This window comes from Pinus tabuliformis, chromosome 5_1, assembly GCF_031772625.1.
Source record: "Pinus tabuliformis cultivar Carrire ecotype Pingquan chromosome 5_1, CPIR1, whole genome shotgun sequence".
NCBI lineage: Eukaryota > Viridiplantae > Streptophyta > Pinopsida > Pinales > Pinaceae > Pinus > Pinus tabuliformis.
In genome coordinates this window covers 490668209-490693746 of record NC_142305.1, presented here as the reverse complement: position 1 = coordinate 490693746, position 25538 = coordinate 490668209, and the positions used below count along the sequence as shown (strand labels likewise).

Sequence of the window (25538 nt, the reverse complement as noted above, 5' to 3'; positions counted from 1 at the left end):
AGAAGCGTCAGATTCAGAACGACGGACACTTCAACTTGCTGTTGTTTTCGGGATGATCTGGGACTGCCCATTTTCTGCACAAGTCAACAACAAATTTGTTGCCTGGGACCATCTTGGTCGTTAAGCAAATTTCGACTTAACCTACAAGATCCATTTTGGATCAAACCTTCCAACAGAAAGAAATTTGGTCCTCCAAAAGTTTTTATTATAACAATGAACTTTATTACAAACATGAGTTAATGTAAAAACCATCTAGACTCTAGTTACAAACTTTGACTAGGCTTATTGTCAACAATTTACAAACTCACAGTTTATACATATGGCATTTTATCTACCCAGTTCAAATCTGGAGACTTGCATTCCTTGGCTCCAGGTGCTTTTACTCTGTTGATGTTGATGTTGTCTCTCGGGGTAGCATTGGACATTTGCTCGTCGAATGCCCTTTCAGCTTGCAATGTCGACAAACTCGTTCTCCGGAGTTTGTGCTAGCTGCCTTTTTATTGGACTTTCCCGTACTTTGTCTGGATGTTGCAGAGTCCTTTTCTGACTGCAGTAAAATCTTCCCTGGACGCTTCTTTACTTGCAGTGTTGCATCATCTTTCTGTGGCTGACTTTTGATAGCACTTACTTTCTTGCTGAAAATTTTATGCTTCCAACATTCTTCTACACAATGTGAATTACTACCACAAAATGTACATGGGTAAATCCTCTTGATAACTTTTAACATTAAGTTTTGACTTGAGGACTCACCTTCTGAATCACTGCTTGATTGATTCAGCAGCTTACCTTTTCGGTCCTACAACTTTTTCGACATTAGATCTGGGTGTAGGGACCAACATCGATCTGCAATGTGACCTCTCTTCCCGCAGTAGTCACATAGTGTTTGATCATAACCCAAACCTTCATGTTGCGGCCTTTCCTGCATGGAGATCGGTTGGAGTCTGCCCTGGCCATGCTTTCCGAGACCTTGTCCTTCCCAGTAGCCCATCTTCTGCATTGGCTTCATACCCATGCTTTTAGTATGCTTTTCAAATGCTCCAATCTCCTAATCGCTGGAAAACTCATTCTTCTCCAAGTCTTTTCTTGGTGAGGTTGGTGCATATGAAGTTTCTTTAGAAGGTAAGGAAAAGCTTATGATAGCTTCGTCTACCAACTAAGCTTTTGGAGTCATGGATAATGATGCACTGTCTTCATCATCCAGATGAAGAGGAGAGGCTTCATTTTTCCCTTCAATAGATGAGCTATGAACTAAAGGACTGTTTATCCTTCGACTCTTTTGCAACGCTTCAATCTCTGTCTGGAGTTTCTGCTTGTCTTCCTCCAGAGATTTCACCATTCGCTGCAAAGCATCATTTTTCAAAGCTTCAATCTTTGTCTGGAGTTTCTTCTTGTCTTCCTCCAGAGATTCTACCATCCGCCGCAAAGCATCGTTCTCCCGCTTGAGCTGCTTGGAACTCTTTTCCATTCTTGCACTGGATGAGAACCTGCTCTGATACCAAAATATGATCTGAAATGCGGAAAATTAGATCGTACTTTCTCTCCTTGGCAAGAATAATTAAATGATGCTTCATGCAACTTTGTTAATTAGTTGTTCATTATGGATGACTTCATCACATATGAAATTAACTGTAAAGAACTTTAAACAAAAGTTACGCAAATCAACAAGATAGAGAACACCAATGTTGATTACGGAGTTCACCCCTCCTGGGCTACGTCTCTAGGCCCTGTGCAAAAGGCTAGGCCGCTTGTATTTCAGTGGAAAAAGAGGTACATGACAATTGCTGACACAGTTGCAACTATTTCCTCAAATTGGAAATGCTCTAGTGCAGAGAGCTCTCGCAACTTTACATAGACTTTCTTCAAGTGACTTAGTCAAATTCAACAAAATAAAAGAGTCTTAGAATGCAAACTCGGACCTCTACTGAAAACAAGCGAAGATTATTAATAGCAACGAGAATACAAATCAAACCTCCCTCAACTTGACATAGGAGTCAGATTGTCTTTGTACTAAAATTTGGAGTTTCGGTTGCTTCATTCACCGAAAGGACCCTGTCAGTGTCTCCGGAGCACCTTGAAACCCCTATCTAGGCTTTTGAATCACTCCATTTGGTTTTTGTATGACTCCGGAAAGCCCAAACTGACTGGCTCATAACTTCAAGCTTCTCGATGCCCTGATCTGGCGCAATGGTTCTCTACCTTCTACACTCAAATCTAAACTTCAACTCTTGAAATCGAATTGAGTCTGTTGCACTCTCTGCTCAGCATCTGAATACAAGTCTCAAAATCACTCTCATGCCTTTTACATGAGCATAAGGATGAATTTATAGTCTCCTAAGGTTCACTCAAACTCCCTCAGGCTAAGATAGGCATGTATGTGCTCCATTGAATGTAGAATGCCTCGGTCTTGTCACCTTGTGACACTTAGGCAAGTGGTTACATGGTCATTTAATTAAAATAGCACAAAACTGCAACAAAAACCCATAATTGCACCTTAGGATAAAATAATCTTGTTGGCGGTCAGGTAACGGCGCGAAAAAGCAGCATGTGAACAGTCGGTTGTTGCAGTCTTGTCTCAAGCCGCCACCTTGCAGGTTAGGCTCGGCAGTTTCGGCTATTGGCGCGGTCAATCCGACTGCATGTGAAAACTGTGCAATGGTTCGTTGTTGCGATTATCATAACTGCACTCCAACTGCGCAGTTCCGACGTAGTTAACTGCAACCCTGTTCACATGTTCACAATCCTCCGACAGTTACAACCTCCGCGAGGTCAGTTCCGATGCTACGGTTAACTGCTATCTCGGCGTTCACATGGGCACTCCGACACAATTCCGCTGCAGTTATCCCCGCGTGGTTAACTGTGTTACATTTGTATTTGTTTTAGTATAAGGTCCGAAATGGGTTTTGCAACATAGGTTTATGTAGCATGGCCTTCAAACTTTAGGACTTAGGCTTGTGTAGTTTAGGTTTATAAACTTAGGTTTTTAGACCTTAACTTAGGATTTAAACCTTTTACATTACCATAATTTAAAAAAAAAACCATTAACAATATTGTCACATTATGACATCAAACTGGACCATTTCCACCATGAAGAAGTAACCAACACCAGACACTGAAGAACACTGGCGAAGCTGACGAAACTGAAGATGAACTGGACTTCCTGCACAAACTTTCAATCTGCAGATGTGCACTTGAGATAGAATTCATCTTGATGCCACGTGTCAAGTGATGGAAATACCATGTGACCAGCCAGGCCTCTTTTGCACTTGCTTCATGAACTTTGATGGATGATTTGTCCATCATCCGGAGTCCAAATGAGAAACCGTAAGAAGCGCCGGATTCAAAACGATGGACACTTCAACTTGCCGCTGTTTTTGGGATGATTTGGGACTGCCCATTTTCTACACAAGTCGACAACAAATTTGCTGCCTGGGACCATCTTGGTCATTAAGCAAATTTCGACTTAACCTACAATATCCATTTTGGATTAGGTGATGAAAATTTCCACCCTAGCCAATCTTTCCACTTTTCTTTACTACAAGACCAAACTTTGGCTGGAGAATTATCTTTCGGAGGCGGCGAGGGCTAGTATCCACCTTCCTAAGGTAAACACTAGAGTTTTCTTCTTGAAGCAACGAAGGGCTAATATTCACCTCATTGAGGAGGCGAAGGGCTAGTATATATCTTCTTGAGGCAGCGGAGGGCTGGTATTCACCTTTCTGAGGCAGCAAAGTGTTGGTGTATGTCTTCCTGAGGCAGCAAAGGCTTGGTATTCACCATTTTGAGGCAGCAAAGCGTTGGTGTATGTCTTCCTGAGGTAGCAGAGGGTTGAGATCTTACTTCCTGGGGTAGCGAAGGGCCACGAAGCCTTCTTCTGAGGCAGAAAGTGACCTAAAGGGGCATGATCAGAAGACAGGGAAGGTTTTAACAGTAAATTCAGGGTGTTCGCTGCACTAGAGACTAAGGCAGCAGGGGTGAATAAGGGAGAAAGGCAGCAGCAAGGCCTACTGATGTGAGTTTGTGGCAGCAAGGGGGGCGTCTATAGTTTGTGAGCCTAAAAACCATGTTTTTATAACCCTATTGGGAGACAGTTGATCTTTGGTAATCTCTCCAAGAGGGATATTACAGTGGAGACAGTTGTGCATCCTGCCAAATTATGAACATATGATTTCTGGATGCTCCTAGAGGATAGGAAAAACATTACAATCAAGAAAAATAAGGGTACCAACAATTATACAAACTCAGTCATGGCGGACAGGGAAGAGCAGCCACCAGAGATTAACCCCTTAGACATCTTGGGGAAGCTAGCAAGAAGGCAGTAGCAGATGGCTCAATAGATGGTACAAGGGCAATAGCAGATGGCCCAACTTCTTACCCAAATTTTGGAAAATCTGAATAATGTAGGTAATAATGACGCTAGTGGATCTAATGGAGGCAGTCAGAGTCATGAAGAAGGAAGCAAAAATGATAATCCTGGTCCTTTTAACATCTCTACACAAACTAACACAGGGGTAACCAGTAGGAGGAACCCTAGACCTCTGCTACCCCAGTTTCTAGATGGTCACGAAGCAGAGTAAACCAAGGACCTACAGAATAGAACGATGATTTTTCAAAATATTTCTAACAGCATGCATCACTAGGAGAGGATGTTCGAGCAGCTATGACCTTTACGGAGTTCAGTAACATTAAGTACAGAAATAGGCCCAGGGATCATAATAGGGGAATGCAACAAAACTATGATCTATTGTGCAGGGTTGGGAAACTGTCCATCCCCTCCTTCGATGGCCCATCCAAATACTCGGCATGGTCTTGGGTACAAAAGTTAGCCATTTACTTCCAACTTAACCCAATGTTAGAAGCAGAGGCCATTAAATTCGCCACCCTGCATTTGGAAGGAGAAGCTCATGAATGGTGGTACCACAGATTGATCACCTTAGGAAATTCCAGCATTACTTCTTACATGGACTTCACACAAAGGTTGATAGACTGGTTTGACAAGAGGGATATGGAGATACACTACAAGGAGCTAGCATAGCTCAAGCAGACCAGACCACCAGATGTCTACATTTCAAAATTCAACGAGTAGCTGTTATGGTGACAGACATATCTAAACAGAGGTTGATCATGCTCTTCACAAAAGGTTTAACTGAACCACTACTTGGTTGGGTCACGGCCTTAAAACTCACCACCTTACAAGTTACAAGATGTCATCACTAGGACGCAAGACATGGAAGATGCAGTACCTAAAGCTAAATTTCCATCCAAACCGCTCACGACTCAGAAGAATAGAGATAAGGGACCATTTCAAAGAGTGTGGGCTTAGAAGGATAGGTTGGATGACAACACTCGGAGCAAGTTGAGAAGGAAGAAACCCTGCTTCAAATGCAAAGAACCATGGCAACCAGATCATAGATGTTTGGGCAAGGGAAAGGTCCACTTTATTGAGGTGTTGTCAAGCAACAATGATGAAGATACAATGCCAGCACCAAGTAGTGAGCCTTGCAGTTCAGAGGAGAAGCAGTCCCATGAGGAAGCTAAAGGGTATAAGAGGCCTTGTACAGGGATTAAGGGTGCTGCTATCACCACTCTTTCTGGAGTCCCTAGGTACTACACCTTTAGGATCAAGGGGGTCATACAGGGACAATGAGTCACAGCCTTGGTCGACGGCGGGGCAACTCACAACTTCATCGATTCAACCTTGGTGGCAAAGAGAGGTATTTCCACAAAAGAGTTTGAGGGCTTTAACATTGTAGTGTCTAATGGATACAGCATGACATGCACACAAAGGGTTCCACGCTTGAACTTGACACTAGACAATTACACATTTATCGATGACTTCTATAGAGTGGATATTTCAAACACCAATATTGTATTGGGGATACAATGGTTATACTCGTTTGGGAAGTTCTCAATGAACTACCAAGTAATGGAGATGGAATTCACGGCCTCAAATGACAATAAGGCAATGTTGAGGGGTATGTCCAGTGCTGCTCCTTGAACTATATCAGCTAAGAGAATGAAGGCTTTAGTTTGTAGTGTGCAGGATCAGGTGTCAGTGCAAACAAACAACATAAGGAAGTAGGTGGTGCCAACTACTCTATTATTGCTCATCATTCTCACATTTACCCCACAACACAGTCCCCATTTAAGAGCCAACGTGGAGGAAGCAAACCCTGCCAATGAGAATGCAAATCCTTTGAAAGTGAGGGGAGGCATTGGTGAAGCCACTCTTGATGCACTCACTACAGCTGCAAATGTTGGTAGAGGGAGTCAGTCTATTTACCACAAGACATTGCAGGTTAGTGCCCAGAAATTCAAGTTATAGGCAAAGGTTTCAAAGCTAATGGACATCCTCATCAACTCTCTTTATAGCAACAGGGATATCTTCTTGCGAGGACTCATCTCCAATGCCTGTGATGCTTTAGATAAAATTAGAATTCTGGCTCTCACAGACATGAATGTGCTAGGAGAAGGCGACAACACTAGGCTCAACATCAAGATCAAACTGGACAAAGAAAAAAAAGATACTTCATTCTGAGATCGCGGGATAGGAATGACTAAGGAAGATCTCATAAAAAATTTGGGGACAATTGCCAAATTTGGAACTTCAGCTTTTCTAGAGCAAATGCAAAAGGGTGGAGATTTGAACCTCACTAGCCAGTTTGGAGTCGAATTTTATTTCATTCTACCTAGTTGCTAACCATCTGGAAGTTATTAGCAAGAACAATGATGACAAATAGTACATATGGGAATCGGAAGTTGATGGGAGTTTTTGTGGTATATGAAGATACAGAGAAAAAACCATTGGGACGTGGCACGAAGATCAAATTGCAATTTAAAGATGAGGTCAGTGAACAATTGGATGAGAGTAAACTGAAAGATCTAGTACAGAAATATTCTGAATTCATTAATTTTCCCATATGTCTCTGGGAAAGCAAAGAAGTTGATGTAGAGGTCCCAACAAGTGAAGAATTAGAATCTAGCGATGAATAGAAAAAGAGTGAAAGGTCCTCGGATGAAGAAGAATCAAATGGCGAGGAAACTGAAAACAAGTCTAAGGCTAAAACAATTAAGAAAACAACTTATAATTGGGAACTTCTAAGTGATGTCAAGGCAGTTTGGCTCTAAAATCCAAAGGAAGTCACCAATGAAGAATATGCCAAATTTTACCATTCTATGGCAAAGGATTCTAGTGAAGAAAAACCCTTAGCATTGAAGCACTTTACTGCAGAAAATGATGTTGAGTTCAAGTCCATTCTATTTATTCCGCCAAAGGCTCCCCATGACCTTTATGAAAGTTACTACAATGCCAAGGCCAATATCAAGTTGTATGTCAGGTGTGATTTCATTTCTAATGAATTTGAAGAATTACTTCCCAAGTACCTAGGCTTCCTTATGAGTATTGTAGATTCAGACACTGCCATTGAATGTATCACAAGAAATGCTTCAACAGAACATAAATTTGAAGACAATAGAGAAGTAGCTAATTCGTAAGGCTTTATATATGATTCGTCAAATTGCAGAAGGGGACCCTGATGAATCAAATGCAAGGGGAAAAATAGATGTTGAGTCAGAATCAGAAACAGATACTGAAAGAAAAGAAAGTATGTCAAGTTCTAGAATGAGTTTGGCAAGTCAATAAAGCTTGGAATAATTGAGGATTCATCAAACAGGAACCGCCTTGCAAAACTTTTGAGATTTGAAAGCACAAAGTTTGGCAACAAATTGGCATCATTGGACCAATACATATCAAGAATGAAACCGGGCCAGAAAGACATATTACATCACAAGATCTAGCAAGGAGCAATTGAAGACGTCCCCATTCCTTGAGAAATTAAAGAAGAAAAACTACTAGGTTATCTTCTTCACAAACCCAGTCAATGAGTACGTAATGCAGTACTCAAGGGATTACGAGAACAAGAAATTTCAGAATGTTTCAAAAGAAGACTTTAAGCTTCGGAAAGCTACAAAGGGCAAGGAAATTAAAGATTCTTTCAAAGGGCTGACTATCAAGTGGAAGGATTTTCCTGTGTATGCCACATGGCAAGGGGAACAAATCTTGCGGCACCTGAATCCATAGTTTCTTGAGGACAAGCAATGTCTGGAGGGAAGACTATAATGCCCTCTTCGAATTAATTGCCCAAGGAAGGACGTAGTAGCCTATTTAACCCCATAGGCTATAGTCATTTCAAAAGGGGGAATTATTATTTAATGTTACTTATGTAACATTAGATAATAGAAAATAAATTGGGACAAATGCAGGGAAAAGTGAAAATCACTCAAATTTGAATTTACAAGGGAAAAACCCCAAAGAGAAACTATAAAAAGAAGTGAGGAGAGTCATTATGATCATCATGGTTTGTTCTTTTTTATTTTGGGATGAGGTTCTTAGAGGAATTTAAGACCCTTTTTTCTTATTGGTTTCAATGGTGAACTATGAAACCCGATTCGTTCAAAAGGGCCGACGTGTCACGAATCTGTCGAATCCGACACAATTCATACCAAATCGTGTCCGGAAATCGGGACACGTCATGTCCGATTGGGACACGATCGAATCCGGATCGTGTCCCAATCGGACACGACGTGTCCTGGTTTCCGAACACGAATCAGGAAAAAGTCACCCACGCGGCATTAAAAAGGTGATTTTGCTGTTGTTTTGTTTCACTTTCACTTCTCTATTTTGTTGTGGGTTTGTTGTGAGTGTTTTGGAGCAAGGAGCAAAGGGTGTGGGAGCGTTTTCAAGGAGATTCAAGCAACAGGTAAGTGCATTTCCTCTCTATTTTTTTTTCATTTTTATTACAGCAGTTTGCATATGCATTTCTTTTACAAATTTGTGCATTTTTGGTTTATTTTTTATAGTATTCATGGCTCGATCAAGGGCAGCAGGGTAGGGGCAAAGGAAGGGGAAGAATGTCCCCATTGGAGATGCCCCTCCTCTCCCAACTTCATCAGAGTCTGTTGCAAGTATTCCCTCTATCGCAAGTAATGTTGAGGGAAGACTTCCTCCTCAATGTAACATTGAGAAATATCCCTTGTGGAAATATGTCACAAGAGAGCAAGGACCAAGCAGCAAGGTGAAGGGAGGAAGCAATGTGAATTGGAGACGCAACTTTTGCCACAATACTTTCATGAGCACATATTTCCGTGTGAAAGGCCATTTGTTGGCTTTACCAGGTTGTGGAGTTGGAGCTTGTACAAAAGTGGTTTTACAAAAGAGGAAAGAAATGGAAAGAGAGTCCAATGTTGGTATGGCAAATGTGGCTGAAAAATCAAAAAAAAAACCAAGAATGATGACCCCCTTCCATTTTTTAGGGAAGGCAACAACAAATTCCCATTTCAGAGCTCTAGTGGGGGACAAGCAGCAAAAAAAAAGCAATTTCACTTGGTCCAATGGACAATATTTTTCAAAAGGAGAAACGGGAAGAGCTTGATCTCACCATTGCCTTTTTTTCTATCAAAATTTCATATCCTTTAATGTTGCACGCTCACCTCTATTTATTGAGATGTGTGGAACTCTAACACAAGGGGCTCCATCAAGATATGTGACTCCTGGTTCAGAGAAGCTTAGAACCACATTGTTGACGAAGGCAAAAAAAGAGGTGCAAAAAATGCTTGAGCCAATTAAAGCATCATGGCCATCATCTTCCTATTCATGTTGTTGCTCTAAAACAGGTCCACTAGAGCTTTGCACACCTCCCTAGTTGTCTTGTTTTCTGTCAAATGAGGAATCAAGTGATCCTTCAAGGCATCCATGATGACACACTTAGCTCTAATGTCCTCCTTTTCCTGGCGTACCAATTGTGTTGCATTTGTTGGCGATTGGATCTCCTTATCCACAATCTCCTAACGATCATTCTCCTTCAGCGTCAAGGTAAACCTTTCCTTCCAAGGCAAGAAATTTGATGCTCCATTTGACCAATCCTCGAATCTTAGACTAGTTACTACCATCTCTGATTTAATCAACATGTGCTTAATCCTTCAAGCACCAACTAAATTAAAAAAAAATGCTAGTTTATAGTTCTGCTAGGATATCCCTTATGTATATGTGCTTTGATCCTTTGAAACACCCACCAAATTACTCTGTTCAGAATCCCCCAACTAGTACAGTCTCTCTCTCTCCCTCTGAAGGTTAACCTCTACAAATCATTCTGGAAAATATGGTATTGTCCTTTGTACCCTGTCAAATATGGCCATTGCGACTGTGCTTTCTACACACTAGATGACTATATAGCCTCTTTGTGTGTTCTCTAAATTGTTTTATGGCATCATATGGCCTCTTAATCTAACCTTGTATGTGGATCTCTAATTGTTGTTGTTACTCTAGTAGCAATGTCATCAGAGTTGTGGGGGAGCGCCCCCCCCCTTCGAACCCGCTCCCAATCTGCGCTCCCAGCAGGAGCAGCTCGGGATCGATTTCGGGAGTGCGCTCCCGACAAAAAAATTTCCGCTCCCTGCCAATTTAGGAAGCGCTGTCGCTCCCGGAGCGAAAATTACAGCCCGGGAGTGATCATGGAGCGATCACTCCCGATCGCACCCAGGCTTTAAATTTTCGCTCCGGGAGCGATCCGGCGGAAAAAAATCAAATTTAAAAAAAATAATAATAAATAAATAAAATAAAATAAATAAATAAATTGTTTTAAAAACCCAATGGGGCTAAAAACATTTCATTATCAGTTGAATGAGTTGAGTAGAAGCTGGAGAGCAAGAGCAAAGGAGCGAGGAGAAAGCGCCGACGAGCAAGGAGCAAGCTTGCAAAGAGGTAAGTAACTTAGTAATTTAGTTAGTTTAGTTAGTTGAATTTAGTTAGGTAGTAATTTAGTTAGTTTATTTAGTTTATTAACTATATTTAGTAAAAAAATCATGAATCTAAATTAAATTAATAAATTAAATTAATTAATCTAAATAAATTAAATTAATTTGCAGATTCAAAAGCCTACAAATATCAAACATCATAGACCTAGCTATATTTCTTGGCATTTTCCTCTTCTTGGTCCCTTTTATGGTTATTATGGTGCTGGAGAGTAGGAAACAGAGGGGCCAAAATGAAGAGGGGGATGAAGAAGTGGAGAAAGTCGAATTGATGAAAACCCCGGCGAGGAGGAGCTGGAGGAGGGTGAACATGACTCTCAAAAAACTAAACAAGACCAAACCCCATTGTGGAAATATGTTAACAAGGCTGAAACAGGGAGAGGGGGTGGAACCACTAAATTTCATTGCCCCCATTGCAACAATGATTACACAGGTTCATACACCCGTGCCAAAAGACACCTATGCGGGAAAAGGCCATGGGATGGAAACAAACAAATAGGAATCAAAACTTGTCCAACGGTGTCAGCAGCGAATAGAGCCAAATACATAAGGGAAGAGGAGGAAGCCCAATACAAAACAAAAAAATCAAGGGGTTTCTTTGAACCAAGCTCACAATCACAAGCACAAAGAACTCCTTCAGCATCCTCCCAAGGCAGTGGATATGGAGGCACAGGGTCATCAGGTTTAAGGCGTAGAACCATATCAGATTTCCTTGATGAGGGGTGTGGAATGATGTGGATTCAAAGGTTTACAGGTTTCTCTATGCATGTGGGATACCATTCAATGTTCTTCGCTCAACTTATTGGCACGAAATGGTTTCTGCCATAAATGATGCTCCTAAAGGATACAAGAGCCCTGGGTATGACAAGGCAAGAACTGTTGGACTTGATCATGAAAAAGCAGAAATATCACATTCTTTGAATAGAATGACAAGTTCTTGGACTGACCATGGGGTGTATCTGATGGATGGACAAATGTAAAAGGCAAGCCATTGATAAGTGTTCTTGCTGTGTCTGTTAGTGGTGCCATCTTTCTAACTGCACATGATTACTCAGACAAGTTCAGGACCGCCATCAACATTGCAGAAGCATTACTTGAAACAATTGACCGTATTGGGCCATACAATGTCATCCAAGTCATCACTGATAATGCTCCTAATTGTACAGCAGCGGGAGCAATTATTGAGGATAAATACCCCAACATATTTTGGCCTGGATGTTTGGTTCACACATTGAACCTTCTGATGCATGATGTTGTCAAGAACGAAAATGCACAATACAAATGGATTGGTGATTTGTACAATAAAGGCAAACAAATGATAAAATTTATTACAAATCATAGCAATACCCATGGCCTTTTCGCAGTCACTCAAGATTGGAGTTGTTGAAGATTGCGAAGACCAGATTTGGTAGCTATTACCTCACCTTCAGGGACCTTTTGAAGGTAAGAGAGTCATTGGCTAGCATGGTATCAAGTCCACATTGGCAGGTATTAAAGGAAAGGGCTACAAATGCAGCTGACAGGCGAGGTTTTGAACTGGTGGAGGAGGCCGCTCTTGATGGTCAGTTTTGGACAAGTGTGAGGCAAGTATTGGATTTCACCAAGCCCATTTATCACATGATTCGATTTGCAGATACAGACAAACCAGTGATTGGCGAGGTGTATGAGCAGATGGATACCATGTTGGGGCAAATAAAAGATATTGTTCATAACAGAGATCTCGACTTGTACAAACTGATTCATGATTGTGTGTGTGAACGGTGGAATAGACTTAATCTTCCACTACATTGCTTGGCGTATATCCTTACGCCAAAATACTACTCTACATCTTGGTTGGGCCAACCTGCACCAGGGGGTGGGATTAGGACCAAACCCCATTTAGATGCAGAGGTAACTAGTGGATATTTGCAAGCATTAGAAAAGTTGATACCTGACAGGGAGGAATGTGCAGCTGTGCGCCTTGAAATAGGCAAATACTTCAGTGGCACTGGTTTGTTTGGTACCTTCCATGCAATGGAAGATAGAGACAGATTTGAGTCTCTCACATGGTGGGAAACATATGGCGGCCATGGACTTTTGCCAAAATTGGCAAAAAAAGTTCTATCACAGGTTGTGAATACTTTTTCTGCAGAGAGGTGTTGGAGCACCTACAGCTTCATACACAATGTGAAAAGAAACAGAATCAATGAAAACCGAGCAGAAAGCTTGGTTTATGTGCACTACAACTTGAGGTTGTTGAGTCATTACTGTGATCGGGCTTATGAGGATCCCACATATAAAATTTGGGACAATCACCCAGAGGATGACAATTTGGAGGATGGTATAGTGCATCTTGAAGAAGTGGAAGAGGAACTTATAAGGGATGAAGATGAAGCAGCTGCAGCAGCGATGCCACCTCCACCTCCACCATCCAGTAGCAGTGCTCGAGGTCCGAGTCTTGTTCCTTTGTTGTCGCCACCTCCATCTACACCCTTACGTGGAGGGCATGTGCCTTCTAGTTCTGGTCGTCGGTCTATGCAGGAGACTCCTAGAAGACCACCACGACCTGCTTATACTCCTGGAGACTCTCGTGGCAAGGGCCGCATGTAGATTTACAGTTTACTTATCTTTTCTAGTTTCTATTAGTTTTCATAACTGTTGAGTCTTGAGTCCTTGACTCTTGACTCTTGACTATTTCATATCATAATGATATTTTTTGTAAACAATATATGACTGTGACAATGAAAATTTGAAGTTTGAAGTTGGCAATTATAGCTCATTGGTAATGATTGTGAATTATGAATATGATGCTTCATGAAAGACTAAAGTTGTTTCATTTCATTTCATTATTCATGTTTCATTTTATAACATTTCATTTCATGTTAACAGTTAGAAGTTAGGACTTAGAAATATCTAAGATATTACTTCTTGTAATGGTTAAACTTAGCTTACAAGTACAACTTTGGTGATCAATGATGATAAATGTTATATATTGAATTTTCAATTTTGAAAGCTTGAAGTTGAAACTTTAAGATTGAATTTGATGAATCATGATTCACGAGACTCAATATGTTGCAGTTGTAATATGTATTTTACTAACTTGTGGACATGGTTGATGAAGATTATAACTTCTAGATGATTGATGTAATATGGTTCAATGATCACTCTATGTTTCTTTATGTTTTTTATATCTAATTCATCATTCTACATGTTTTTGTTGACATATGTATCAAAAATTAAAAAATATAAAAAATATATATATTTTTAAAAAATCGCTCCCAAATTCGCTCCCAAACCGGGAGCTTCTGAAAATGGTCGCTCCCACTCCTGCTCCCAAGTAACATTGATTGTCATCCATATGGATCTATATATTATGTTCAATCTGGTGGTTGTCAACTAGTTTACCCTTGAGCGCAACTCCTTTGACAACATACACGAGCTCTGTTGGCTGGCCCTACCAATGGTTCACCTAACTATGGCCTGGGCTCTTTGTCGACTATACTTGCTCTATCAGCCACTACCAGCTCTGTTGCGCGTGCTACCTCGACATTTGTCTTCCACAATCTACTGGCTCTGCTAGCTACAAGTCTGCAACACCTCCACAGCAACACTGACCTTGTCCCTTGCACCTAGGGCCTGCTCATGGAGGCCCCGCAACTATACTTTATCACCTCTCTATCAGCAGTCAATACCTCACGTCTAACTTGCGTGAGACCCCACGACAACTTATCCACGTTGCAACCCATGCTTGTCAACCACCAATTCCCACAACTCCAATGGTTGGGCTAACCCTTCTCTCCTGTCCTAGTAGTTACACCCACAATGCTGACACAACATGCCTCTCTGCCTTCGCGTCTCTACCTATCAGCCATTGTCTCCCATTGTCGACTAGAACCCTGAGCTCGATTGCCCCACTGCACGATGACTTACATAGCAGCGGCCCAGACCTCTTGTTTGACCGGTGGAAGACTCACAACAAATCTAACACCATGCCAATACCAACTGCTCTAATGGCTAACATTCTTGTCAGCTAATCCTTGACAGCGAGCTCTGTGGATCCCCTCGTGGCCCACTCAGCCACCCCTTTTCTTATTTTTTAATTTTTTGTCTTTAGCCTCTCTTTGTCTGTTGCACAACATACAGATTTGATTCATACATCTTCGGGCCCTTACAAAAAATAAAACTCTACCTCATATGGTCGCTACCACAACTTGACCTCTCGACGCCTATATGAACCTAGCACCTAGTGATTTGAGATTGGTTTCCTTCATAGTTAAATTTTGATATTTTGAGATTGGTTTCCTTCCTAGTGATTTTGAGATTGGTTTCCTTCATAGTTAAATTGAGATTTTGATACCATGTTAAATTTCCTTGAACCTAGCAACTTGGCAATTTAATACCTAGCAGATTATTACAGATCTAATGAATAAAAAGCATGATTGGAATGTTAATAAAACTTAAGCAACGGAAGTAAAAATAACAACCAATCTCAATCACATATTACACACATTATCTGCCCAATAAAATAGTTATTCATTAAGTAAATTTCAAAACCTACTCGGACTCCCTTACTTTGAAAATGGCCCTCTGAGGAAATTACATATATAACAATACTTTGGATTTGATCCAGCTGATCAAACCCTAGATCTGTTCTTCAATCTATCTCCTGGCTGATATAGATCTCCCTTGCTGCTCCTTTCACCTTCCTTGAACCCAGCACACTTGAATGGAAGTCCTCTACCCAATCATTAAAATGTCCTCTCAATGTTTTGTGCTCACTTAATGTGTCTTCTACCTTAGCCTAGCCTTTTTTTTTATAAGCTTGAGTTATGATCGAATCCACAACCCCAATCTCCCCAATCTCCGAAGTGATTGACGGTTGAGATTAGATCTCAGCTCACTTGAGATCAACGGTTGAGATTCATCTAATTCACTAATGCAAAAACATTTGCATTTCATTAGATTAACTCACTTTTGTATTATAAAATAAATTACTTTAATCACTAAAGTAATTGCTAAGGTTAAGGGTGTATTAGGCAACTTCCGCATGCCTAGACACTTAGGCCTATGCAGAAGTACCTGCCCAAGCTACAAACATCAATAATGATATTACCACTTTATTAAGGATACAATTAACACATCAAAATAGTAAAGGCACTCAAATTCTGTACAGTTATCCTAGCATAAATATGATTTATCATTTATGGAAAGAATGCTAAATCATTCCATAAATAACAACTTGATTTCATATATCATAACTGAACTTCATAGTAAGAGCATCTTCTTAAATTTATGTATTTCTACACCAAAGAACACAGAATGAATGGAAATGAATCAACTTGTAATCCACAATATCAAGAATGAACTATGAAACACCAAAAAGCTTTCACTATAATTTACATATGTCGGTTTCCTACAACTCTGCCCTACCAAAATAAAGACTAAAAATTCAGTGCATTCATGCTTTACAATGTCAAAAATATAGAAGCCGAGCTGATTTTATTGAAACTTTAGTAAGCCACAGAAAGTGTGAGTCAGAGAGAAGAGTCTAACATGAGACAACATCAAACAAATGACTGACGCAAACCACCATCAACTGAAGACGTACTATATACAGGAATGCCTCTGCCTGCATGCACATGCTCAGTTGCTCTTAAAGCAAAAAAATAAAAAATTAATATATGAGAAAAAGGCTGAAATGTTGGCTCTTCTTGTCTATGTTGAACAGGGACCCAGCTAGGTGGCCTTTAGTCCCCTGATGTAATACACCAATCCTGTTGTTCGAAAATGTAATAAAACTAATACGAGGCACTTTCCAAAAATAAAAAATTACCTTCTTCTTTGATAATGTGTCTTCAGGAGACAGAATCTTTGGTCTAACATAATTCTTCCCACGGTAAAATATAATAGTATTGTCTTTCATTATGTCAATCACAATGCCTCCACTCAACCTGGCTATCTCATCCGCATATTGATGAACTTGACCAGGCTTGCAAGGTTTGCAAATAACCTTCACAGTTTCATGCCTTTTCCAGTGTAAATGCATATTTAGGATAACACCTCCAAAAATTCCACGCACTCCAACAGGAACGTAATTTTTGTGCTTCTGGCCAATTCGTTTCAAGTAAAATCGCTCCTCTGCTGTCAATGGTTCTGGATCATTTATTCGAGCTGGAGCCTTTTGAATCTCATACTTCAGTAATTTCTCAATCAACCAGGCTTCTTTCCTTTTAGTCTGAAATCAAGAATAATAAAATATTCAGAAATTTACAAGTAACTACTAGGGTTATGGACATGTAAACTTGGAACGGTATTACAACACATGGACATTACAGCATGCATACTTTCTGAGAAAAAAAAGTGATTGCTATTATAATGAGTGTTTTAGTAAACATCCCTTGAATGGTTCTATAGAGCAATCACATGTCATGATTAGAATACAATAATTTGATTATTAAGATACACAATACCCAAGTCAATAAAATTTGGCTACCAGAAAACATACATAGATTATTAAACATATTAGGCACAAAACATTGTACAAAAACATAGGAATCCAAGAGACATAACACAGAAATGCATAAAAACTTTCCCAGAAAATGATTTTGACAACACTGTAATCAAGAACACAATTTCACTTACCTGATATTACATGTTGAAATTTGATTGAATGTTGAATTTCTAATCTTGATAATTACTTGTGAAGATGTTATTATTCTTTTTGTCTTTCTTTCTTCTTCATCAAGCAATTATACTTTAACAATTTAACCATTCAATTACAAGAAAATAGAGATCATAGTGCACAAGAGACAAGATACAATTTTTAGCCTGTGAAAACCCACAATGGGGGAAAAACCCAACAATCCTTTCCTTATAGAATCACTCATGACCAATCCTTAGTTAGACTGTCCTTAAATCTGTTCATAAAATGCCACATGCCACTGAAATGAAGTGCCTCAGAAACTCGCATAACTACAGGAGATTATAGCCTCAGGAACTCACATTCCACAGAAGTATAATGCCTGAGACAGTTTTGAATTTCCTCACCACAGAAGATGTGTGAATTGATTGCCGAAAGGTGAAGTATTGATGTCAATATAATAGTGTTTTCCTCATCCGAAAAGGTGCCTCTAAAGGCTGAGCTGACTTGTTTTCTGGAGAGCCGACTTGGTCAACTTGGGGACACCAAAATATATTTGAAAAAAAAAACTTTATTTTAGAATTTTCAAATGGGATTGATGCCCATGGGGCGTAGAATAAATGGTGATGGAGTGTATTATTAAGTCACCCCGTGATGTGAAGGTCACCGGTTCAAAACTCTGTAGGCAAAAATCCAAGCATGTCAAAGGCTGGTGTGCCGCAGGCCGAGTGCGATCCCCAAGTGATTTTGACGGCTTAGATGTTGATTTGAGGTAGCATCGGATGTGCTCTAGCCACTAAAATTGGTGGAGAGGCTAAAGCACATGAGATTTCCAATACCCAGAAAGGGTTTGGGCAGATTCTAAACAGTTTGAGAGATATTAAAATAATTAATATTTTTAATGAAGTCCCTTAGTCTAAACTTAGGGAAAATAAAATGTTAATATGAATTAATATAAAATTGTGTTAGAATGGTCCAAAAGTCATGGATCAAGCCAGATCTAATCTTAGCCGTTGATTAGGGACTTAATCTCGACCGTTGATGTGTCAACGAGAAAAGTATAAGAGGAGGCTTGAGGGTCACTTAGAGAACACACTGAGGAGACTAGTGAGTTCAATTTCTGGAGCGGGGTTAGCTGAGAAATTGTACCAGTGGTCTTGTAAGTAGTCAGGAAGCAGCAAGTACGGAACAGAGAGACGGGATTAGCCACTAGAGATCAACGCTGAGGCAAGAGAGGCAGATACAGGGCATTCCAGGCAGACGCAAAGGTAGCAGGAGACTGCGCAATCATTAACTGGGCCTGCGTGGGTGACGCAGAGGGCCCCAGGGCTGACGTAGTCAAGCAGGGGTTGACACAGAGGGTTTGAGAGCCACGCAGAGGTCAATCGGGCTAACGTTGGGCTTGGGAGAAGTGTTGGAGGATTTGTCTCTTTGTGGGTAAGCCAGTTTGGCAACCTGTTGTACTGAAGAATTGTTGAATAATAAAAACATCCCTTGCTGCACCGGTTTTCCCACATTGGGTTTTTCCGGGGACTGTTGTCCAAAATAACTGTGTCAATGTGTTGATTCTTGTGCATATGTTTATTTCTCTATTACGGTGTGATATCTGCAACAGTATTTATTTTAATGTTTATTGAAGTAAGTCCATAAATAACTTATTGTGGAATAAGTAGGAAAAGTAAATCAGTGGCTGCAGTGATAGAATTTTCACATGGTAACGAAGGGAGTAATCAGAGACAGGAAGGGAAAATCAGTTATGGGTCAAGACCACGATGCAGAGGCATCCACATCAGGGGACTCACAGAGATTTTCAGAAGATTGCACAAGAGATAGAGATTTTGATTTCTCTATGTTAGCTTCCAGGTTGGAAGAAGAAGTGGTTTGTATGACTAGTGCTGCATCATCAAAAGTATGGTATATAGACAGTGGAGCCTCGTGGCATATGACGGGAATCAGGGAGTGTTTCTTAGAATATCGAGAAGAGAAGATGAACTTTCAGATCACCATGGGGAACAAAGCAAAGTGTACTCCAGTAGGGAAGGGTACCATAGTCTTTTAGACAAAATCGGGAGAATGGTTTCGTGCTACAAATGTGCTGCATGTACTAGGATTTGGGATGAACTGACTTTCCATGTCACAACTACAAGGCAAGGGCTATGACGTCTACTTCATCAAGGAGAAGGTATACGGCAAACACCCGAGCTGGAAAAAGAAAGTGCAGATCGGGATCAAAAGTAATCTATTGTGATTACAACTAGAATCACCAATGGCACTAATAGGCAGTCATGGAGACAAGGACTTGAACGAACTATGGCATAGAAGAATGGGTCACTTGCACCATGGAGCTCTAAGAATTCTCAGGAGCACTATAACAGGAGTTCCGGATCTGAGTACGGAACGAGATGATGCATGCAAGGGATGTGCTCTAGAAAAGTATGCCAAGGCAGCATTTCCTAGGAGCAAACACAGCGCCAAGAGTGTACTAGGATTGAAACACTCAGATATCTGCGGACCTATGTATGCCAAAGCTCACAGTGGTGCCGAGTATTTCCTTACCTTCTTTGATGACCACTCAAGGAAAACTTAGATTTATTTTCTGAAAACCAAGGATGAGGTTTTTTGTCGATTCAAGGAGTTCAAGGCCTTGGTGGAGAATCTGACTAGGAAGAAAATAAAAGTTTTGTGCTCAGATAATGGTGGAGAATATGTCGATAAGGACTTCACTGATTTTTGCTCTAAGGAGGGCATCAGAAGAGAGTGGACAGCTCCCTACAATCCGAAGCAGAATGGTGTAGCAGAAAGAAAGAACAGGACTATTGTAGAAGCAGCTAGGGCCATGATGTATGATCAGGATATGCCAAAATTCTTGTGGGCAGAAGCATGCAACACAGCAGCCTATGTTCAGAACAGGACTCCTCATCAGGCATTGGGCAATATTACTCCAAAAAAAGTCTTCACAGGGAAGACCCCTGAAGTCAGTCATTTCAGGATATTTGGGAGTTTAGCATGTTGCCGCATACCTGAAGAAAAGAGGAAGAAGCTGGATCAGACTGCGGAAAAGGGATATCTGGTGGGATATAGCGAGAAATCTAAGGCATACAGAATCTATCTTCCAAGGAGCAAGAAGTTAGTAGTACGACGAGATGTAAAGTTCATGGAGGATAGGGCTTTCAGAAGATCGCGCGAGATGCCTTCCGAGGAACAGTCGAAAGAGGAGTCGTTGGTTAAGCCTCTTCAACCAACAGAAGTAAAGAATTCGTCCTCATAATAGGAAGATTCTCAGGATGAGGAGGAGGAGCGGACAGAAGCACCTACTAGCAGAGTAAGAACTAGCAGGGAACTTCGTCAGACTCTACGAGATGCAGAAGACTTCATCGATGCGCCAAGAAACAATAAGAGGGAGCGAAAACAGCAAGATAGATATCACGCATTAGTAGCTCAAGATGGAGAGCCTGCTAGTTTCAAGGAGGCAGCTCAACATCATGTTTGGTTAGATGCGATGGTAGAGGAATACAACTCCATAATGGTAAACAATGTCTGGGAGGTGGTGCCAAGGCCTCAAGACAGATCAGTGGTAGGTTCAAGATGGATCTACAAGATCAAATACGTTGCAGACAACAGTGTTGAGAAATACAAGGCCAGGTTTGTGGCTAAGGGGTATGCTCAAAAGGAAGGGATCAACTATGAGGAGACCTTCGCCCCAATAGCCAGGTATACATCTATTAGGACTGTGATATCTCTTGCAACCCAGATGGGATGGGAGATCCATCAGATGGATGTCAAAACGGCATTTCTGAACAGGGTAATAGAAGAGGAGGTATACATTGAACAACCAGAGGGCTTTGAAACTCATGAGAAGAAGTCTCATGTATGCAAATTGAAGAAAGCCTTGTATGGGCTGAAACAGGCACCGAGAGCATGGTATGGTCGAATAGATGGCTACTTGCAGAAGATGGGATTTGTTAAGAGTGACGCGGATCCGAATCTCTACTATCTGGTTGTAGAGAACAAGCCACTAATCTTAGTATTATATGTGGATGATCTCTTTCTGACAGGATCATCCAGACTCATTAGGGACTGCAAGAAGAATCTAGCCACAGAATTCGATATGAAGGATTTGGGACAAATGCACTACTTCCTAGGGTTGGAAGTTTGGCAGCAGAAGGGAGAAATCTTCCTTGTGCAAGGGAGGTATGCTACAGAAATCCTGAAAACATTCGGGATGGAGGACTGTAGACCTATGGCTATGCCAATGATCACCAACTGGAAGAAGATTGATGCATCAAAAGACAAACATGTCGATCCCACCCTATACAGGCAACTCATAGGGTCCCTGATGTATCTGGTCAATACTAGGCCAGACATTTGCTACACTATAAACACCCTCAGTCAGTTCATGGTGGAACCAAAGAGGGCACACTGGGCAGCAGCCAAACACGTTCTCAGGTATTTACAGGGAACAGTCAATTATGGGCTCTTGTACACTAAAGGTAAGGATATCAGTTTGAGTGGATTTACTGATGCAGATTGGGCAGGATGTTCAGTGGATCGGAAAAGTACCTCTAGGTACTGTTTCAACATTGGATCAGGAATGACCTCCTGGTGCAATAGGAAACAGAAGTCCGTGGCTTTGAGCTCATCTAAGGCAAAATATATGGCAGCAAGCACAGCACCGTGTGAGGCCATATGGCTTAGAAAACTGTTGGTGAACCTATTCAGAAAGAATATGGAGGCGACCAAGATCATGTGCGACAACCAGAGTTGCATCAAGCTCTCTGAGAATCCAATGTTCCATGATAGGTCGAAGCATATTGATATCCGATGTCACTTTGTCAGAGGTTGTGTCCAACGAGGAGTTGTACAGTTGAGCTACACTCCTACAGGAGAACAAGTGGCAGACATCCTCACCAAGGCCCTTCGAAGGACAAAGTTTGACTACTTCAGGGAAAAGATGGGGATGGTGAAGAACCCGTTTCAGAAGCAAAAATGGGAGTGATAACAGCACGGATGCAGAGGGAGTTGCAGTGTTGGGAGAAAGGACCAGCAGCAACACAAATGCAGAGGGAGTTGGCGTACAGATGCAGCAGTGGCAGTGGTAGAGCCATGGGCAGCAGTACAGGATGCAGCGGTGTAGAGGATGATGGGCAGCAGGGCTAGCATCAGCACAGGGACCGATGTCGGATGATCAGGGTGATGCTCAGTGAGGAGTATTGCTAGAGCACAGTCCTCGCTAAGAGGGAGTATTGATTTGAGGTAGCATTGGATGTGCTCTAGCCACGAAAATTGGTGGAGAGGCTAAAGCACATGAGATCTCCAATACCTAGAAAGGGTTTGGGCATATTCTAAACAATTTGGAAGATATTAAAATAATTAAAGCTTTTAATGAAGTCCATAAGTCTAAACTTAGGGAAAATAAAATATTAATATGAATTAATATAAAATTGTGTTAGAATGGTCCAAAAGTCATGGATCAAGCTAGATCTAATCTTAGACGTTGATTAGGGACTTAATCTCGGTCGTTGATTTGTCAACGAGAAAAGTATAAGAGGAGGCTAGAGGGTCACTTGGAGAACACACTGAGGGAGACCAGTCAGTTCAATTTATGGAGCGGGGTTAGCTGAGAAATTGAACCAGTGATCTGGTGAGTAGTCAAGAGGCAGCAAGTACGGAATAGAGAGACAGGATCAGCCACTAGAGATCAGCGGTGAGGCAAGAGAGGCAAACGCAGGGCATTCCAGGCAAACGCAGAGGCAACAGGAGACTGCACAGTCATTAACTGGGCTTGCGTGGGTGACGCAGAGAGCCCCAGGGCTGACACAGTCAAGCAGGGGCTGACGCAGAGGGTCTGAGAGCCACATAGAGGTCAGTCGGACTGGCATTGGGATTGGGATAAGTGCTAGAGGATTTTTCTCTTTGTGGGTAAGCCAGTTTGGCACCCTGTTGTACTGAAGAATTGCTGAATAATAAAAACTTCCTTTGTTGCACCGGTTTTCCCACATTGGGTTTCTCCGGGGACTGTTTGTCCAAAATAACTATGTCAATATGTTGATTCTTGTGCATATGTTTGTTTCTCTATTACGGTGTGATATTTGCAGCAGTATTTATTTTAATGTTTATTGAAGTAATTCCATAAATAACTTATTGTGGAATAAGTAGGAAAAGTAAATCAGTTGTTGCAGTGATAAAATTTTCACATTAGATGCCCCTGGGTCGTGGTTTCTCAAGCCAAGGGATAAACCTGCAGTCATCTCAGAACTCAGACAACTTGACAAACAAACAAAAAATGTCCAAATGGGACATGATATTGGAATAATGATTCATTTGTAAAGTTCTTATTTCAAGTAATAGATGTCTAGAGAGATTTTTGGAGTGATTGATGAGAGATTTGTGGAGTAGTTTGTGAGTAATTAATTGAGAGATTTGTGGAGATGACGGATTCCCGAAGACCCTCTTCATGTATAAATATATGAGTTTGATAACGAAATTTGTTGAGAGTTGGTGTGTGTATTATTGTTAAACGTTTTCTCTATAATTTTTATTGTTGTGTTTCCTCATTTGGTATCAAAGCCAATGGACTGAAAATTGTTTTTTGAATGAGTTTGGTGAGAAAACTGGTGTTATTCTTAGATCCAAGGCGATTTCCAGCATTATAACTTGTGTTCTTTGAATTTTTTGTACAACATCAACCTGCGTTGGAGAAAAGGTTGTGTCCAAGTTTTGGCGTTTACGCTGGTTCGAATTGTTGTGCGTGAAAAACCTGCGGAAGAACGAAACCTGTGTATGGTGTTGTGTGCAGAACCTGCATAAGTGAAGCAACATTGTGCTAGTTTTTGTAGCATCGGAAGTGCTATAGCCTTGAAAATTGGTGGAGAGACTAAGGCACATGAATTCTAAAGAACCCAGAAACCGTTTGGTGAAATTCCACCCGAATTGTATTTTATTAAAATAATTAATTTTTTTAATGGGGCTCCTAAGTCTAAACTTAGGAAAATTAAAATATTAATGGGTATTGATCAAAATATGGGTGAGAATGATCTAGAAGGCGGATCAAGTCATGTTTTAACCTTAGTCGTTGATTAGAGACTTAATCTCGGTCATTGAAGACTCAACAGGAAAAGTATAAAATGGAGGCTTGGGGTTCATTTGGAAACACACACGGAGAGAACAAATTGATCTGGAGTTCGATTTCTGGGGCTAAGAAGTTGAGAAATTCGAACTAAGTGATCATTCTACAGCAGAGGGGCAGAGAGAATCTAGGAGGACTTTCCAGAGAACACTGACAAAGAGGCGGAGAGAGCTTGCTGAGAGGCAACGCAGTAACCAGGGGAGCTGACGTTGGGCCAGTCTGGGCCCACGCAGCCTTGACACAGAGCCAAAAGGGCCCGCGCAGAGGGGAAAGTTGTCTATCATGCAGAAGCTGGAACTGTCGGAACAGCTGGGATAGCTGACGCAGAGGGCAGAAGAGGTGACGCAGCGCTGACGCAAAGCCTAAAAGGCTGACACAAGGTCAACGCAGAAGTAGCTGGGGTTAGCCAGTCTTGTTGCCGGATCAGCGGGAATTCTGCCAGGTGAAGTGAGGTAAAACTCACTCAAATTTCCCACCAGTTTTTTCTCTGTAAAGGATTGCTAGGTGAGCATCCTAGATTTGTATTCAAATATTTCTCCTGCATAATAATAAACCCTCAAAATTGTTGCACCGGTTATTCTGTGTCGGGTTTTTCCGAGGACTATTGTGTCCAAAAATAAGTGTGTTCTATGTATCTTGTTCTTTGCTCTGTTTTCTGTTTCATGAGATCAAATATTTAATTAGTGTAGGCTGCAGAAGTAACTTGCTTCAGTATTCAGAAGAATAACTTGATGAATGTAATTTAAAATCAGGTAGGTGAAGTAGATTTGGATTTGCTGCAATAGGGGTTCCTTCAGCGTAGGACTTTTCACACATTGGAGTGTTTGGACTAAGTATTATGTGTGAAGGACCCGTGTGGACTGAGTTTGTTGCTGAAGGAGCATGCATGTGTGCTTATGTGAAGGAGCCTGCATGCTACCGTAGCTGTGGAGCCAGGAGTGAAGTGTGCAGTCGATCTACTGTGGAGACGTGCGTACAAAACGTGCC

At 41.2% G+C, this 25538-nt stretch overlaps 1 protein-coding gene and 1 pseudogene across 4 annotated transcripts in view; one reads left to right on the top strand and one right to left on the bottom strand.

The window, feature by feature from the left end:
- The window catches only part of LOC149165628 (CRM-domain containing factor CFM3A, chloroplastic/mitochondrial-like), a 149479-nt gene that overhangs the window by 55666 nt on the left and 68275 nt on the right, over positions 1-25538 (bottom strand). For all 4 annotated transcript variants that reach the window (XR_016260759.1, XM_089432333.1, XM_089432334.1 and 1 more), the window contains exon 3: positions 16619-17020. Coding sequence is in view for 3 of the 4 variants with exons in the window: in XM_089432333.1 (XP_089288459.1) it covers positions 16619-17020 (402 nt within the window). In the remaining variant the exon portion in view is untranslated. The remainder of the gene's footprint in view (positions 1-16618; positions 17021-25538) is intronic.
- On the top strand, positions 5474-8077 carry LOC149165629 (endoplasmin homolog pseudogene; annotated as a pseudogene).